We start from the raw sequence: 20,245 nt of genomic DNA, 5'->3' as shown, positions 1-20,245 counted from the left end.
AATAACGGTAGCTACCTTATTATTGTTCATGCAGAAAGCTTCAGGACAAAATAGTTCAGAGGAGTAACACTGCAGAATGATATACAGTGTTCCTAAATAAATTATACACCAGCGTAGAACTACCTTTCCCGGCACTTTTGAAACAACGAAAAGGGGAAGTTGGGGGGGGGGGGGGGGGGGGGGCACCCCATTTTGGAAAGATCTTTGATGCGCAGCAACATGTACACTGCATATTTTTGTATTACGAAAGTATAAATTCGAATTCCACCAAACACAGCACGTTAATTTCCGAAGCATTGAAATAATGATTGCAATGCACTTTTGTAAGCCAATCATAGCTCACGTCACGTCATCTCAACAGCCAATAACAGCAATCAGAGCATAGGACGTGTGATGTAGTCAGCCAATCATCCAACAGCAACATCACTTAAGTAGCGTAAACACACAAATAGGAAAAGTTAATGGTTTGAATTGATGTACATTGTGTAGCTACAAGAAAATCTGAGCTTTCATGAATAATATTGATCTTGCAGATTAATAACGTACAAGAAAAGCTAAGCTTTCACATATAACTTTGGTCTTTTTAGCGTTGTTACACTTTAAGATACATCACACAAATGTGCCAGTGAAATTTTAAACAATGACATTAATGTCTGTGCTCAAAATTATTCCATGTGATTGGTACTCAAAGTGTTAAGTTTTAAATGAGATGTCAAATGCTCTGTGATTTAAGAAATTCATTGCACATTCTCACACGTAACATAACTCATCATGTGTAAATGTAAATTTCCTTTGAAAATAACGCTCTTCAAAGAACCATTCGCAATATTTTGCCACGACCTCTTCAACGTGGGTTTGTTTCAGCAGCTTCCAGAGAGCAGCATAAAACAGGCATTACTGCACGTGGACAGCTACGATAACGTAGGAAGCCCATATGTTCCTTCACATATAGCATTAAGAGTTCTTTCATGACACCATAAAAGAAATAGGACATCAGAGGATACGTCAAGATCACAGGAATTCCATAAATAATACTAAAATGCATAATTCAGCTTAAAGGGCACATTCATGTGTCCAGATTTACAATGAAACAGGCCCCAACCTGATATTAAGCTTTTCAGTGGCCTTTCCAGGTTGCAAATTTTCTTTGAGTACTGGTACTGTATTATCTCATGTTTAGTTCTTTAATATGGCACAATGCCATATGTGCCAGAAGATGAAAATGTGCACTTGAAATTCAATGAACAGTTGATACTAACCAATAGTGTGGAATGAAACATTTCGTTTCTTATAAATATACTGCATCCGCAGAAAAGATTAATAGAAGTTGCACTTATTTAGCAAGTTGACAAAAATAACTTCGTTGATGTGAAAGGCAACTAATGCTTGACTGCCAAAAATGTGGAAATAAAATAGAATCAGAAAACTGAAACTAATAACACCTTTTACCCTTCCGTCATTATGTAAATGTATTTTAATTCACTTGATAGCTCCCAGCCATAGAAATCCGTTTTGTCTTCCTTTGACGTGTGAACTGCAAACTAAGAGAAAGTAGCAAAATCACTAAACATAAACACGGGTCACTATCCCCCTCCCCACTACAACCGAGACTGCTCAGTGCATGCGCTTAGGCGTGCCAGAAAATGTTTTCTGGGTAGCCTGAATGTTTCTTGCTACTGCTGCAGCCACACTTCCAGTAGCCAGAAGTGGAAGGTACTGCTCATATGCAACTCAACTGCACATGCGCATGAGCCCGCTGGCAACTGCTCGAAACGAACTTAATGTAAACAGTTACAATGTCATGCTCATTGGAAGTAGTTGGCTGTTACGAAGTATTCTATTGTGTTCGTCCTAGAGCCTTTGACACATTTTGCTTCAGGCAGGCGCTTGTGTGTGCACTGTGTTTTGTTGTTTTAAATGGCGCATTTCCTTCGCAACTTAAGTTTTATTTTGGTTTTATTCTGTCTTTTATGTTTTACTGCTGCAATATTATGCTGCAGTAGCAGAACACGTTAAAATTCCTTGTTAGACTACCAGTTCTTACCAGTCAAAACTACAAAAATTTTAACTCCAGACTAAAACAATGAAAAATTCCCAGAATTCTAAAAAATTCCTAGGTTTTTCCCAAATTTCCCAGTTGTCCCGGAGTGAGTGTATACACCCTGTTATAACATTTGACAATGAACACATTAGTGCTCACAGAATAAATCCAAGATACATTAAACGTCCAAGTTCTATATCTGAGCCTGTGTTTGTCCTTTATGACACAGTTGGGACCAAGGAAGGTTCAATGTTAGAAAAGACAAATGTACTGACTGTAGGCTTTGCATATGTAGTTTGTTTTTCTGTCCGCCTTTCAGCCACATGGCCCACACCTTGAATTCTTCTTCACCTTTTTTTGGCAGAGTAGGTGTCACAGCTTGGCTGCTGGAACTAGGAATGAAGCTCTTGAGGGACTGCTGCAAAGGGTTAGGAGGGTGCCTGGATGCCTCCTGGCGCTTGTGAAGCTGCCCTCTAAGAAGGGCAAAGGAGAGGGTTTTCAGGAACTGTGGATGTGTAAGGGTCACTTGAGGCAAGTTGCAGAACTGGATCACTTGTGCATTGATACCACCTGAGTTGAGTTACAAGAAGAAGATCCTGAGTTGCCATCTTCTGCATGTTTGGCTCACACCGAAAGTTCCACACAACTGATCGATGGTGTCAATACTGCATTTGGTCTTATTGTAGTAGGCAATCACTTCAAGCTGCTTCTTGTCCCCAGTTGATTCATTTGTATTAACATTGCAGTGAAAGGTGGAGAGAAGAATCACAACCTCCTCCTTTTTTGGAATGTAAGAGGAACGTAGGATGCCAATGTGATCTGGTTACTGGATCTGAACATGCTGCTGCAGACTGGATGGCCAGTAGTCTCAATGAGTGCCTTAGGGATTTCTGTTTTGTTTTTCCTAACCATTCCAACCAGTGTTGTATTGTGCTTGTGTGTGAGTTTAGTGGCCAGTGGAACATTAGAGTACCAGCTGTCGGTCATTAGGTTCATTCCCGATCAAGATATCTTGGCTATCAGATGGGGAGTTGCTCTGTCGGGATGTACTGAATGAAAGAGCATCGGCCACAGACACACTCTAGTTTCTCGTAACTCGTAATGCTGCTGTCGAGGATGTAACTGTCCCGGCAGTTCTTGTTGAACTGGTTGATGCTTTCATGGATTGGACAGAGTTTATCCTGTGCATGCCGAGTACTGAGATCATCAAACCTCAGACAGTGCAGGAGGAATCGGACGTGTCACCATCAGGAGGAAGACCTCAACACCAGTCCCATTGGTGGCCCAGAAGCTTCCATATTCATTTGTCAAGCTTTGAACCCCCCAATTAGATAAAGAACCCTGAGGAGAGCTATGACCTCGTATTTGGATGCCCTTCCATACAGGCTATCGGTATTGGTATTATAGTTTTCAATACAGGTCTCTATCTTCCTGTTGGTGCAGTCGACGATGATCTGACCAATCTCTGGTGTAACAAAAAGACTAAGGGCTTCCTCGGGAGTCTTTGCATTCCTTGCATTTCTCGTCAGTCCAGGAGCTTCTTTGATGTTCAAACATGATGATCTAACCTTCTGCGGGCCAGGAGGATTCTTCATCCACTTGGTAACATCATCCTCTCTGTGGTAAAAGTTGTCACATTTGATATGGCCGTCGATTCTATCGTCTGTGGCGTCCTTATTTGAGTCAGTGTCATGTTCACTCTCTCCAATTTGGCCATCAGATTCCTCGCCCCCATAATCAACAGGTAGTGGTTCACGCAGTTGGTGATCCTCCACATTCTCGGCTTCATCCTCCTCTTCCTCCAAATTTTGCAGTAGCTCCTTCAGCCTAGCACTTTGCCATCCATATGATGATATCTAAAATATAATCCAACAGACGAATACCAGTGACCCAGTTACAAAGCAACAATTGTTATTTACATTAGAGAGTATAAGACTGTTGTAATAATGTATTATGATATAGTATTATGGATCTAAAAAGCATCTGTCACTTACACCTGGTGCAGCAGTGTTGAAAATCCAGGCAACAAGCTGGGAAAGGTGGGGTGCAGTAGACCCCAATGGACAAAACGAAGATGTTTACACACCAAATTCTGGGGCACGAATGAGGAAAATGCATGGAGCGCACTTGGGTAAACGCCACTGACATCTATTCAGAACCTCAGCAGTGCCCGTGCCTCCATATTGGTGTTATACATGAAACTACAGGCCGTGGGATCTACTGAACCCCAGCTTTCTACCACAGAGTTAAGGATCCAGGTGTGTGTTTTATTAATTGCATCACTTCTACTTGTGATTTCTGTTCATTGTATGATGAGAATAGGGGACTTCTGTAATGGGTGAATGCAGTTCTTCACCTTTCAGTAAAAGCATACGTCATAGGGTTGACAGAATGACACACACTTTGGTGGAATTACTTTTAATGAACACATCAATATTCCGATTTTATTAACAACCATGACATCATATGAGGAGAGATCCATTTGCCCAACCCACGAGTCAGTCATGTACAGAAGTGCCTCCATTTTTAAATGAGGTCACAAAACTTTGTCGAAAAACTGATGCTAGTTTTCTTTGTTTCAATTGGCCAACTGCTATCTTTTTTTTAACTTTCTCACCTCAAAATGATAACATTGTCTTACTAGAGATGTCACACATTCTGTTTGACTTGTGTTTATAACAAAAACAGATGGTGGAGGTTTGGAGCTCAAACAATTCTGCCATTTCCAGTAACTCATCAAACATACACCTGTCTTTAGTGCTGGTGTAATGGGGGACATTATGCAGCTGAATTCTATGAATACCATTGAAAGAAATGTTTGAAGTTTTAAATTCAAAATTTTCTGACAACAATGAGGTTGCTGCAGTCATTGCTCATTGTTACAATGCTCATGTAGTATCGATTCTAGCTTCTGTGAAACCATCAAACATCCACGAATTGATCATTTTCTATTTATCTCAAGTCGATCCTCTACTTGTCACTTGGGTCCTCCATCACAACAGCTGTTTTGTACTTGTGAGCTTATGCACTCTTACACTACCCAGTATGGATTAACAATTTCTGCAAAACTGTTACTAACAGTTTTTGTTTATCTTCTGGAAGTCGGTGGCAAATTTGGTCCTTGAGTCCAGCAAGACATAAACCAGTCAGTGGATTGACATCACAATGTGCATGCAACAATCACAGAATCTGGAATGCTCACAAAATATACCTATCATCATTTTTTGGACAAAGTTTTGTGATCTTACATAAAAATGGAGCATTTATGTAAAGTATTGACTCATGGGATGGATGAAGCTATCCCTCCATATATGATGGTTTGATTCTCCATGAATATCAACATGTTCATTAAAAGTAATTACGTAAAAAGGTATGCCATTGTCAAGGCAACGACATATACTTTTACTAACAAGTGAAGAATCACATTTGCCCTTTACAGAAGTGCCCTATTCTCAGCAATCAGCAAACAGAAATCACAAGTAGAAGTGATGCAATTAATGAAACACACACCTGTATCCTTAACCAATTGCAGGCTCCAGCTTTTGAGAAACTGCTTTGACAGGCTTTGTGTGCCATGAAATTATCGCCAAATCATGAAGTAGTTAGCAATGTTAACTAGGTTGTTTATCCGAATGACGCTCACACAAAAAAAAGGTTACTGTGGCATGTGCATCTGAATTTTTAGGCTTTGAAAGTTTTTATGTTATGATATACACGCATTCCTGAGGAACACATGATTCAATTTATATTTTTTCATTTTCAATTATTGTTACTTATATAAGGTTATATAAGATCTGTAATGAAAAAGACTACTTTAAGTAATATTTGAAGTCCTTATTTTTTCTTTTCAATAATCCCACTTGATGTCATAAAAAAATAGTGATATCACACAACTCCGTGACAAAAATCATGCAACTGAATTTGAACACAGAGCGCAAAAATGTGAAAGTACACTCTTAGCCACAATACTGCCAACTTGCTTGGTTTACTGTGTTGCACGCACACACTGAGGACATGGTGTCAAAACTCTGTCTGTCATTTTCTCAGAGACTACTGTGTATTGGCACCTAAGACAAAATAGGTGTTCCATTATTTCATAATCCTTTCACCAAGTGAAGTTTAAAGTGAGTCGGAGTGACCTATGGCATGTTCCCGTTGTGAGCTTTAAACTAGAGTATTACAATCGTTTCTGGGTATGATGCTGCAAAATCCAAGCTGTGCATCCATCCCACGTGAGAGACTAGTTGTCATAACCAATACAACCAGCTATTTTCAGTAACAGCGGATAGCCTCTGAAGCCACACAGCTATTGTCATTAAAGTCAAAATGAGCTATGATTAGTAGCTGGTTATACACAGTGTTCAATAGCAGCTGACCGAATCCTCTAAGTCTCTGACAATAACACTTAAGTACAGACTGGCCTTCCCTCCTGATCTGCAAACTACTATCCTGAGGGTCTCAATCATACACCAAGTGTATGGCAACAAGAAGGGCCTCCAGCAGCCCTCTACCATTAACACTGCCAAATCCCGATTAATATGATGACCCTGTGAAGACACAGGATATGCCCACATAGTATGCTCAATCTCTTCATAAAACAAAAGGAATAATGCTGAGATTTTATTTTTCTCTGGTACTATAATAAACATAGAAATGACAAACACAGGGTGTATCAAAAAGAATCATCCGATTTAAAAAAATCATAACTATTATGTTATTTGAGATATACGTATGTACAACATACTGTTGGAAAGAGCGAACTCTTGAGTTTTACATGGTTCCCATTACGCAGCAGCAGTGTGCGCCCACTTCAATTCTAGCAAAAATGGCGTACGGACAACAGAAAGCGCTTTGTGTTCAACGTCTTGTGCAGTGCTCATCTGTAGCAACTATTCAGTGTGATTTTCGTACTAGATATGGTGAGGATCCTCCTCCTGCACAGAGTATTAGACGATGGCATGAACAATTCTGAGAAACAGGTTGGTTGTGTAAAGGCAAATCGCCAGGCCATCTACAAATGCCTGACGCAGATGTCAAACACGTCTGCCATAGTCTCACAAGAAGTCCGCAAAAATCCATTTGCTGTGCAGTTCGACAGCTCAACATGCACCCGATGTCTGTATGGTGTGTGTTGCACTGATATTTACACATGAAACCATGCAAAATTCAGCTACTGTGAGTGTGGAGTTCTTTAATTTTGTTCTTAGCAATACGGAGAATGACAGTTTTCTTCCACACTTAGTGCTTAGTCGCAAGAAAACATTCGATTTAAATGGAAACGTGAATCGTCATAACGTGAGAATATGGGGTAGAGAACAACCACATGAAGTTGTCAACATGAGAGGGACTCTCCAAAATTTTGTGTGTTTTGTGCAGTTTTACAGGAATGGGTGTATGGTCCATTCTTCTTTGCCAAGAACACTGTTACAGGAAGCATATATCTCTATATGCTTGAGAACTTACTTTTCCCACAGTTGGAGACTGATTCAAACAACTTCTTTTACAAAGAGGATGGTACACCACAACACTGGCAACTGGAAGCGTGGGAATTTTTAAATCAAAGGATTACTGAACAATGGATCGGTCACACTAGACCAAATGATTCAGCCTTACATTACTGGCCTCCACAGCCACCTGACCTGACTGTATGTGGCTATTTCTTGTGAGGGTTTATAAAAGACTCCGTTTACGTGCCTTCATTACCAAGAACAATGAATGAACTGAGACATTGCATAACAGCAGCTGTGGAAGCTGTAACTCAAGACACGCTAGCTGCAGTGTGGGAATAATATGAATACTATATTGACATATGCCATGCATTTCGAGGGGGCCAGATTGAACACCTTTGGCAGGGGGGGGGGGGGGGGGGGGGAACCTTTTTAGTTTCCCATTCATCAAAAAACAAAATTCATTGTATATGTTTACTAGTTTCAGAAATATAGATGTGCCAAATCGGATGATTCTTTTTGATACAACCTGTATATTATGCCAATGCTTGTAGCTTCTGTATTCCACACAGAAACCTTCATACTCTCGATAGCAGTTGTGTTTCAAAGCCAATCTAGAGAACAGGCTCAATCTAAGCATTTTCTACTCCTGTTTGGTCATATTAATTCTATAAGTGCCTTAGTGAGCAACATAGAAGCTGCCTTGTAATGAAAGTGTCAACCGACGAGTATTATATAACCAGCTTAAATCATCTGCTAACTTACTGAGATGTCAAAACTTATCCTGATACATTGTGAGAGACCTGAAGCTGACAAATACAATAAAAGAACTTCATCAAAGTCATGACCGACAGAACTGTGATGAGGACAAAATGCTGGCAATCTATTGTAAACAGTCTTTCTGGAAGGTGATCTATTACTAACAGCAGCAAATGACAAATCTTAGAACAATAATGTTACATCTCAACAATGCCACCTGGGTAAAACTAATACTTCCAACTGTACCTGAATAAACTGTACAGTCAATCATTGTGTATTAGTTTTGCTTCTCTTACCACGTAACAGACATGTAACTCAGAGAGAGAGAGAGAGAGAGAGAGAGAGTGTGAGTGTGAGTGTGAGTGTGAGTGTGTGTGTGTGTGTGTGTGTGTGTGTGTGTGTGTGTGTTTTGGGGGAGGCCTTGCATATTGGAGAGGGGAAATGATGTTAGCCTTCAAAATCTCATTTATGATAATAGATATGAATTTGAACAAGTCTGAAAGAATGAGGAATTCCAGCATCTGCCTGAAACAATTTACAGTACCCGCGTAAAACAGAAATTAAGACAAACAACTGGGTATCTGATTTCCTTAGCCTCACAATTCCTGCCCATTGTTTTAACCGCCGCACCATCACACTCAGAGTGTCTCAAATAATGGGTGTACACATCACATAAGGTATTCCACTTATATACACATTTTTGGACAACAGCGACATTTATAAATCTGACAAAGACAATAATGCTTAATAATGTACTGTCCATTTGCTTTACAAATGAATCTTGTCTCGACTTCAGTAGGGATGTTCTCACTATGAGGTATCAATGATACTTTCAGAGAAAACATTTCAAGAGAGATATATCAACAACAACAAAGTGTCCTGTTGTTTATGTGGCCAATGTGAGGTGACTATAGTGGTTGTTTTAGCCTGGTAATTTTTAAACACACTCAATAATCATATCAACATATTTACCCAGTCCATTAAGGTAAAAATTAATAAAAGTTATGATAATCATTGCCACTCAATGGATGCTTATTGATGGATCACTGAGAACGCAAGGGTGAGAGGGAGAAGAGTAAGTTAGAGTTTAAATTCTTTTTTATACTTGGGTTATTAGACTAGCCGCTACCTTTAATTGGGCATGGATTTGGAAAAAACTGCCCACCGTCTTTAACCTTTCCAGTATTCACATGATTTATAAAAACTACAGAAAAAGTAGCCTATACACCAGGAAAGGAGACTAATGCCTCTTGAATACAAATATTCAGTATTAACCACTGCGTCAACACATTCCACAGAACACTGGTAAGTCACTGATTCATGTGTGCTGAAATCTCCTGGAGTGGCCAGTAAGCCTTTCACAAACCCATACAGTGGACTCTCATTAATACATCTCTTATTACCATGTTCACCTGAATAGTACATTCCTTTTTGGAAGTCGCAGTCGCAACTGAATTAAACACATGTGCATTCTCCCTCCCTGTTTAGCACATTCAGGTTTGGCAGTATTGGTACTGTTTGGCTGTTGCAACTTTCGCCACTGAGAATTGTGACAGTAGGATGTTCATGGTCGCATGGTGCAGAAATATGTAGGCAAATGGTTGTAGTCAGTGCCAACAACTTTGCAACTCATACAGGTCAATTTGCTATGGTAGAAATACAGTACATTGCAATGCTAGTTCATATATGTTGATAATATCTCCAACAACTTCAGACTACTGTAGCGGCCACACAAATTGAACTGTGTGTAATTCAGTCACTGGTCTCCTTTGTTCGTATTTAGCGTTCGACTGACTTAGTTCTTGGCCTCTTTCATAATTTTTTCTAGTCCACAACATTGTTTGTGCTACCGGTTTGTCATGGATAAAAAGACAGTGACACAGTTTACAGACAAAGAAAAGTGGAACGTATTCAAGAAGTGGACAAAAATTCACACATGAAGTATGTTGATATTGCATGAAAACTGAACAGTCTTCCATCAACATCAAACACAATAGTGAGCATGCAAACAATAATTAAAGCCACACATTTAAAAGGAGGAAATGGCAAACAAATGAGTGTGTGACAGTCAGTTTCCAGAACTGGAAAATATGCTACTAAAGTGGATAAAACAAACTTTTGGTTTGAACATTCTAACTGAGCATACAGTTGTTCATGCTGAAGGAATGTATTTGGCATGAAAGTTGGGACTCCCAAATTTCGAGGCATTCAGTGGTTGGATTGAAAGGCTCAAGAATAGACATAATTTTGTGTATAAATGTGTTCGAAGTGAGGCAGGAAGTGTGAACATTGACACTATTCAGGCATGAAAAAATGTTCTTCCATCAGCGAAAAGTACAGTCCCAATGACTTTTTAATGCAGATGAAACATGCTTACGTTTTCACCTCCTGTCTGACAAACTCTCAAGTTCTGAGGAGAAAAACACCATGGTGGAAAGTTTAGTAAATGGAAGCTAATATTATGTTGTAACTAAAGTGGAAGAGAAAAGTTGGTGCCACTAATTACTAGAAAGGAGAGGAGTCCACGATGCTTCAAAAATGTGCAGAAATTTCCATGTCAATATACACCTAATGTGAGTGTGGGTAACAACAACTGTTTTCGAATAATCCTTGAGTACCTGGGATGCAAGTTTGGGCGTAAGAAATAGAAAAACCATCCTGTTTATTGATTAGTGTGCAGCGCATCCCCAACATACAATGTGTCTTCTTGATACAAATGCAGCTTTCTTTCCTTTGAATTGTACAAGCCACCTTCAGCCACTTGACCAAGACCCTATAAAATGCCTGAAACAAAAGTACAGGAAGATTCTTGTACAGAAGCAGCTGGCTTGCCTTCAGTTATGACCTTGGGCTCTATGCATTTAGTAACACATACCTGGGAGTCCTTGCAAGAGAGCACAATCTCAAACCACTTCAAGAAGGCTGGCTTTTATCGGATGGCAGAAATTACAGAAGACACCGTGTCAGAAAACTAAATAATTACAGCTGAACAATGGCAGCAAATAATGGGGCAAGAAGGAAACACTGACTGTCTTAACTTCAATGAATATGTTGATTGTGTTGATGGTGTTGCTACTTGTCACCCCACGAAACTGAAGAATTGCTGAAGGAACAGATGGCATAGAAGCAAGAGGAAAGTGAAGATGAGGATGAACCGGAACCTTTAATGACTCCTACAATGTTAAAATCTACTAAAGCAATGGACACAGTTAAGTGTTTTGAGTTTTGAAGTCAACGAAGATGTGATGAACACATTAATCAAGATAGACAATACAATATTAAAATTAGGACAAAAGAAACAGTCAACTATTGATATGTTTTTGAAACTTTTGTGAAGACAGGACTATGCAGTGTATCTTATCATTCTATAATGTAGTTACGCTAACAATATGCACAATACACTGAGAGCTTGTTGAAATGACAATCTTTACTCAGTTACCAGTAGCGAATCACTAATGAAGAGATGCTAAATGAATGCCATTCATTTGTTTTGAGAAGTGTAGTAAAAATTGCAATTTTAGTGTATTATTATTTTTTCTTCATCACAGGCCAGGTATGTATTTTGGACACTAGAGAGTTTGCTCTCACATTATGTGACTTTCTGCATTCCAGTTAGCTGACAGAAGTCTGATATGTTGGATTTAGCCAACGTCGGCATATTTTCTTGTACACTAAGATGTAATTTTGAAATTTTATAGGTCTGATATTCTGAACATGATACTGAAAAAGGGCTTTTTGAATTATAATTTATTGCTATAGCATGTTAGGAAATGTGGCGTCATGAGATTCAATATTACCCCAAGTATGGTACCCATACTCCAATTTCACCAACAAAAGAAAAATAATTACCATATGTATTTTTCCATAGCTTGTTTTCCCACCTATGATGTTCAGAATCTGCGGTCCTTTCAAAATGTATTAACGAGGTTCCACTGCATATTTGAAAACAACTGCTCATTTGTCTGAATTTCACAAAGTGCATTTATTGTGAATATCTCACAATTGCTGATGCAGACTATGATCAGAATATAACAGAACCTCACAGCTAACTGCATACATTCTGTTGCCAAATAATGTAAGTCTATACGCAATTTTACTAACAAAGACTGTAGGTAACCGCAATAAAAGAATCTACATGTTTAAGTGTGTCACCCTTAGAAGACACAGCTCCTCAATTGCAAGAGAACTAAAGAACTATTTATATAATTACCTACTCCAAATAACTGCAAAATTAAGATGAGGATTTATGCACATCTAAGACTGCATTTACAGTGGCACATACAACAGCTGCCAGATGCTGTTGCTAGAGGTCGTCTGGTAGCAGTGTGCGACAGCTTTGTCACATCCGATTCCCTTCATCAGTTTTTAGTGGGGTCAAGAAGGTAATGTTACATTAGGATCTATTCTATGGATGACGTAGATCACATTTTAATGTCTTAGGATTGGAAGGATACCTTAACGCCTCTGCGAGTGGAGACAAATGTTGCGATGCAGATTTTGCTGTTAGAAAGATACCGAATGCATCTGCATTTGTCTTGAAAACAATTTGGTAAGTACTATACACACTGTCCTCACTTACTGGAATAATCAAACAAGCTTTATGAACATATGAGGCATGTCTAGAAAGTAAGTACTATTCTGGACAAAACTCATAAAAAAAAAAGGTTTTTTTTTTTTTAATTTTACAAGAAATAGCATTTCTTTAACTATTGTTCTACATAGCTGCCACCATTGTTTAGAAATTTATTGTAGCAGGAAACAAACAAAACTATACACCTTGCAATCAAAATGCCTTCCTCTGCATCTTCCTCCAAAATCATGCTTCACATTCTAGAACAAGTGGTAGTCAGAAGGCGCGAGATCGGGGCTGTACAGCGGGTGTTCGAACCATTCCCAACTGCACTGTTGAGTAAGATTTTGAGTGACACCAGCAGAAAGGGGACGTGCGTTGCCACGAACACAACACAATACCTTAACTGAGCATTCCATGCCTTTTGTTTTGAACTGTGCATCAAAGTTTTCTCACTGTTTCACAGTATCATACAGTATTGACAATTTCACCTCTGGAAAGGAACTCAAGAAGCAGAATGCCTTGTCTGTCCCTGAACACAGTTCACATGATTTTTTTTGTGCTGACAACAGTGTTTTGAATTTTTGTTTTTTGGGATATCACGAGTTACTTCACTCTCAGCTGTTGTCTTGATTCTGGATTGACATGACAAACCCAAGTTTTCTCACTGGTCACAATTCTGTTTAAGAATTCATCTCTCTCATTATTGTACTGGATGAGAAATGTCAAAGCACTGCCAAGTTTCTTCGTTTTGAGGACATCTGTAAGCATTTTTACAACCCAACAGCAACACAATTTGCAATAATTTACGTGATCTGTGACAATTTCATAAAAAACATTTTTTTAAATTGGTGGAATCTCTCACAACCCATTCTTATTGAGAACTGACTGTTTTCACAAAGTCTCTTTTTCACTTTCTCAACCAAACCATCAACAGAAGGCTGCTCACTCTGTGCTTCACCATGAACACTTCTGTTCATCACTGAACTGTCTCACCCACTTTCTCACCATGCCATCAGTCATTACATTTTCACCATAAATCTCCACAAATTGATAAATTTCAACTGGTTTAACATTCTTTGTGTTGAAAACCCACATTTCAGTATGCACTTCACAGTCAGAGATCATCTTAAACTTTCTGAATGGTCACTGACAAATGTTAATACAACACAATCCGGCTGTGATGGAGACAGTGGAGAGACAATGAACTAAAGAGACTAGTGCAAATGTGTGGAGCTGTGATACTAGTGCTGTGGTGGTGGTGGTTGTAGAACAAAATGGTACTTCCTTTCCAGAGATGCCTTGTGTGAGATGGAGGGAGAAACATTGTGTTACATACTTTAGATGATTCAGTGTGAGCTTGAAAAATAAGATTGTGAACACACTATTTTGCTGTATTTATTTGAAATTGTGCAGACTTACATCAATTAACCTTCAGTGACTCATTCAGCACACAAGTGTAAGATACTCTGAAAATCTAAAGAAATGGAAAGTGAAAACAAATACACCACTGATAACAATCTGTCGATTGCTAATAACCATCAACTATAACCCAAAAAAGGTCTATGACAGTAACTGTAAACGTAGGATATATCATCTTTCAAACTTGAAAAGTAATTTTTTGAGATTATAATTTACACCTAAAATTTCGATAAAGTTTTTTGCCTGCTCGTGTTTTCCTATTAACCTGCAATTTCAGTCCATATATTCCAAACTATATCCCTCTTATGATATTTTTCATCCTCAGGAAGCCACAAACTCATTCTTTCCAAGATTAAACTTCTCACTTTATCACAATCCCTATTTCACTTGTGCGAACATCGGATGATGTGACTGAAGGAATCAAACTGATTTGGATTTCAACAACTGTCATTTTAAATCTGTAGGTTCGGTTGACAGTTCAAATGGCTCTGAGCACTATGGGACTTAACATCTGAGGTCATCAGTCCCCTAGAACTTAGAACTCTTAAACCTAACTAACCTAAGGACATCACAAACATCCATGCCCAAGGCAGGATTCGAACCTGTGACCGTAGCGGTCGTGCAGTTCCAGACTGAAGTGCCAAGAACCACTCGGCCACACCGGCCGGCAGGTTTGGTTGATGAAATCAGTTATAGTATGATCACATATACAGTGGCGTACTGATTTGAAAAGGTCGCCAATCTTTGTGCAATGTCAGCTGTTGGCAGAATCCACCAATATGAGTGCCACTGTCACCGCAGCCTAATGAGGTACTAAACACACAATATTCACTACTTATGTTTCTGAAAATCAAACCACAACTAAATTTCTAGTTCACCAATGTGATATTTGGATTAAATATAAAGGCAGTAATAATACCAACCTTGTACTTCAAAATATCTACATTAAAGTAGGATGCTGACGGGTTCTGATCCGACTGCCTTCGAAGTAGAGCTGTTAATGCATTCATGTTGAAATCAAATACTGTACTGTCGTGACTTGACTGGGCAGAGTCTCTGAAAAACAGCAAATAACAGTGACACAAAATTTTATTCCAAAAACAGATACTGCATATAGAGCATAAGTAAATTTAGCCTTATTTACAAAGTTTGTTACATATATTGAAAAAATGAAATCTCTTAAAATTAGTCGAGATACAGAAAAAACAAGTAACAGTCTTCAACCCACAAAATAAGTGTTTCTTGTCCATGTGTTTGCATCACACCATGGGATTCTCAACCCATCAGTTACAAGTGGAGGAGTAAAAAATACAGAGGGGAGAGAACACTGCTTCTTACTCTTTGGCACTAGCCCCTCATTTTCCTTTGGATACTGCCTCAAAAGTGAACTGATTGTATGTAGGGAAACCACAAACTGTCATACAGTCTGCCCTTCTCAATTCATAATGGCTAATTTACCTACACAGTCATGAAATTAACCTGATCCTGACATGACACAATAAAGCTGGGACACTACTGAGCACCAGCTCCACACCCAGTAACTGTCAACCCATAATTCAGGGGCATTGCATGACCTGTGCATAGATATTTGGTCCCATATACCTTCAGAAACCTACCACATAATTTCTAAATTCATGCTACATGGAATAACTACTGTACTGTGTTCCAAAGATGGACCTATATACTATTAAGCACATGGTCATAATGGTCTGGCACTTCAGTATGTCTCAGTACATATAGTATCAATAGTATCATGGATATAGTCATGACTGGTAGCATTTATCAGCAACAGCAATTATTTTTATTCTACGAAAATGACAAAATCTGACATTAACCGGCATGCATACAGCTGACAGTTGACACACTGCTATGGTATATTATGACATTTAACTTTAGTTCAGAAGCTGGAAGTTTGGCTCTGAAGATGGCACGACCCAAAGTACATTACATGAAAGAATTTATTAAGAGGTTGTTAAAGAAAGCAGGAAGTATTATTTGTAAAGTTCATTATAATTTTCATTTCCTGTATTGATAAATATGTGTAAATATATTCCAGCCAGAGATGCTGGTCGTATGTGCATGAGGTGTGCTTGTTTGTTTGTGTGTGTGTGTGTGTGTGTGTGTGTGTGTGTGTGTGTGTGTGTCACTTTTACTGATGAAGGCTGTGAACGAAGAATCTTCTTTATGGTAAGTAGCAATCTGTCTTTTCCTCCACTGTTTCAAATGTAACTAATATTTTTTTAGAAAACTAATTACTAAACAGACAGAGGTGTAAGGCACTTAATAGTATTAAGAACAAAGTGAAAAAACAACAACTTTTTTCTGAGAACTATAATGTAAATAGACTCATCAAATAGGAAATTGCACAGCTCAATTTTTTCTCATACTGCAGAACATTTTAATGGTACAAAAGCAAACAGTAAAAAAGTTTTTCACTGCATACATACACAACTGACATTTGATCTTTATCACAATTAACTAACACTACAGTCTTACATTGTGACGAGCTGTTTATTGGGCAGCATGTCCTCAAGCCTATGAGTGTTACGAATTCGGAATGATAATTGGGCAGGACTTGGATTGTTAGCTAGTACAGCCACAATTCCAGCAGGGAATGAGAGCATCATGTCACCAGACAACTTCACCTGGCACCTACAACAGAAATACAATAACTTAGCTCAAAATTTGTTAAGTTGGTCTACCTTCCAACCTTTTGCTTCTTCCCTCCATTACATGCATTGTATATCTCCTTCATTTTTTTATTTTGCATGCTTATTCATTTCAGAAGAGTCATCAATACCATGTAATAACAACATAACAAAATTAAAAGTTATATATACATAACAGTATTATGACCAACATCCTTTCAGTAAGTTGGTCTGATGGTATACCACTGGGTAAAATTTATGACTTATGACTGGTTGTTAATAACGATCTTTTTGAACAGTACTGCTATTAATATAGAGTTCAAGATATTTTGGTACAGAGACTAAATTCAGCTTGCACAACAACACAGTTGTCACCAATTAAACTCAAGATATCTTCACGGAGAAACACATGAAACACTGATATGTTTTGAAACTATGAACATGCACTGAAGTAGTCATGAAAATAAGCTACTGCATAAACTGGTGTTGTTCCACAATGGAACACCATGATGCCAAGGGATTTCAGGACATTGTCATCCACCTACTACCATGAAGGCCCGCAGCTGACCACAGTGACCTGAAAACCAAAAAACAACCCCCCATGTCATGTCAACATGTGGGAAGACTCAGGTAACGACTCTATGTAGCATTGCATGAATTGGTGGTGCATACCACTGTCACCTGATGACCGACAGCCAAACAAACAGTCACTGGGGCCTCATTTGTACGTGCCAATGAAGCCACCAGGCAAATTCAAGCTGGTAACCATAACCAGGTGGCTGCTGTGCTGTTGGATAGCCCCCCCCCCCCCCTTGCCCGATCTTTTAGACAGCTGTCACCCTTGTCATAGTCATCATCGGCATCAACATCAACACCAGCCTCAGCCTGCCACTCGCACACTAGGGTCAGAGAAGTTAAACAATGTGTCAGCAAAAAGCTCAGCAGATCCATATGTCGGGTCAGACAGCCACCTCCAGTTGGTCATAGGCCGCCCTTCTTGGAGTTTCAGATCTGATACTGTTGGGCCACCCATGGAATATAGTGAAGGCTACACCTAGCCACTGCTGCCTCTGTGCTAAGTGCAGATATTCTAACATACAAGAATGTTGCAATAGGTTCACAGCTGGTACAACACAGTATCTTATCACGCTACCTCAACAGCATGCATGAACTTAGGTACAACCGCCTATACTGCAATAATATGAAGACATCTTGGATTGGTGCCAGGCTGCTCCCACCGGATGAGGTTGTGCAACTCTATCTGCTCTAGTTCGATGAATAATAGAGAGTTTTCTTGAAGTCCAATTACCTTGCTGCAGCCATCCTCACCTCTGACGGACTCTTGTCTCCCTCATCAGTTCAGTGAAATCACAATGTCCATGTGGGACATCAACAATACTACCCTGACTGACCTAAGAAATCCTTCCCTCATCGCAGTAGTGGAAGGATACTACTACACCATTACATTTGGTGTCCGAAGTAATAACGCATTGGGAGACAGTGTTTGTCGTCATCTTCTGACATCATTACTACTGATTTCATGACTCTGAGTATGCTGTCTTCGTTTGAACTGGGATTTGACTGTTGATAGATAGCCAAGCATTGTGACTATCCAGTCAACTGGTGGAGCCAGAAACAACAACTCTAGCACTGCAGTTACAAATAAGTGAAAAGTGTCTATTGTACCCGCCCTTGCATTCCTTTCTTCTGTTTTGTCTGTTTTCGTATCTCTCCTTTTCAGGCTTCCTAGTAAAAATACACCGTAGGTAATATTTTAGAAACTAAGGGGAGTGTATATTTGGAAATTATGGAGCACTTAAGTAATATAAGTAATAGTAATTCGTATAGGATATAAGTAAATAGTAGAAGAGTGTAGGTGTAATTTATTAAAAGTATTTATAAATTTAAAGAGTCCTCCAGGGGAATAGACTAGCAGATATGTTGTCTAATGTCCTGTCATCCTTTTCTCTAGTTAGGAAGGTGAAAGCACCATGATACAGCATAGACCACTGTGTCAACAGATACTGCTTGGATGTAAGAGGGGGGATGTAAGGGAAGGTCCTAGGAAAGAACTAAAATGATGAGAACCTGTAAATGTTTAATAAATGCTCGAATCTCATGAAAAATGATGGTCATTCTGCTAGGATTTCCAAATGACAAACAAAAATGAAGCTAATAGCTCATGACTAACCCCTTAACATAATGACTTTTTTCCAATTATTTTCCAAAAAATAATACTTTTTATTATTAAAAAACATTCTATAATGGATCACATTACATATACACATATAAAGATAGTTTTTAAAGATCAAAATAATGAGTTACAAAATTTTGAAGTTCACCAATGATAAAATACTGAGTATATTTGTGCAGTGGACTTTGACGAAAATATCCTGAAAATTGAAGTCATTTTTTGGTTTCTGTGTAGCTATTAACTCTAACCATGTATTTCACAATGGTTTCCAGTGAACATAAATTTTGGAGGAGCTGGCTGGAGCACAGTGGATGTATTTATCTTGTACTACTGGTGAGTACTTATCACTCAACCAATGAACTGTTATCACTTTCAGTCTATAATGAAGTAACACTATGTTCTTGTCCACTTTCTGAGTCATTAAACTCAATGTCAAACTGAGGATCACTACAGCTCTATTTTTTTGAAAGTGTTGCCTAAACAACAATACAGGAGAGAGGTTGAAAACGTGCATTTTGTTGTCGAGTGTCAAAAGTTGCACACAGTAAGAATGATATGTAGCATCAACCACCCCAAATGTAGTACCAGATGCTCTCTACTGGCTGAACACTTAACTATCGGTCTTGAAATAGGTATAAGTGGGGTTTTATTTTTTCAAAGGTGTGTTCTTAGGTTGCCTGAGTATACTTGGGATTTTAAGTTTCTGCCAAAATAATAAAAATGAGGTAATCCGGGTTTTATTTTAAGGGGTTAAGCAGATTAGTGTTGCAATTTTTAAATTTATGGTATGTTATGTAACAATTTTAGCACATAGGAATGACACGCTTGATTGATTCTGCGTTAACAGAGATATTATGCTAACTATGATAAACTAAAATACTTTTGCACTTAATTGTGAAAGACATTTAGTCCAGTCAACAAAGGAAAATTAGGGAAAAAATTCATGTAGTCACAAATTCTTGCTAAATCCTAGTAGTGAATGTCATGTACAAGACACTAAAAATTCAGACTGGTGGGATTTGAATGTGAGGGCCTTTAAAGTTTAATTTTAAGATTTTCTCTAGTAACTCTTAATTCACGTTAATTTTAAAGCCACAGTTTGTAGCAAAACTGTTTACCAGTACCAAATTAAACTACGTTTAATTTCCTACAAAGAAGGGCCTA

The 20,245-nt window shown here is 38.6% G+C and overlaps 1 protein-coding gene across 2 annotated transcripts in view; it reads right to left on the bottom strand.

Moving 5' to 3' along the window:
* Positions 1–20,245, bottom strand: part of LOC126470537 (F-BAR domain only protein 2-like) — a 302,833-nt gene that overhangs the window by 64,025 nt on the left and 218,563 nt on the right. For both annotated transcript variants that reach the window (XM_050098467.1, XM_050098468.1), the window contains 2 exons: positions 16,736–16,891; positions 15,163–15,295 (listed from right to left, as the gene is read on the bottom strand). In XM_050098467.1, the coding sequence (XP_049954424.1) occupies positions 15,163–15,295; positions 16,736–16,891 (289 nt within the window). The remainder of the gene's footprint in view (positions 1–15,162; positions 15,296–16,735; positions 16,892–20,245) is intronic.

This window comes from Schistocerca serialis, chromosome 3 (genome assembly GCF_023864345.2).
Source record: "Schistocerca serialis cubense isolate TAMUIC-IGC-003099 chromosome 3, iqSchSeri2.2, whole genome shotgun sequence".
Classification (NCBI taxonomy): domain Eukaryota; kingdom Metazoa; phylum Arthropoda; class Insecta; order Orthoptera; family Acrididae; genus Schistocerca; species Schistocerca serialis.
Note: the sequence above shows the minus strand (reverse complement) of the source record. Positions and strands in the feature narration are given on the sequence as shown.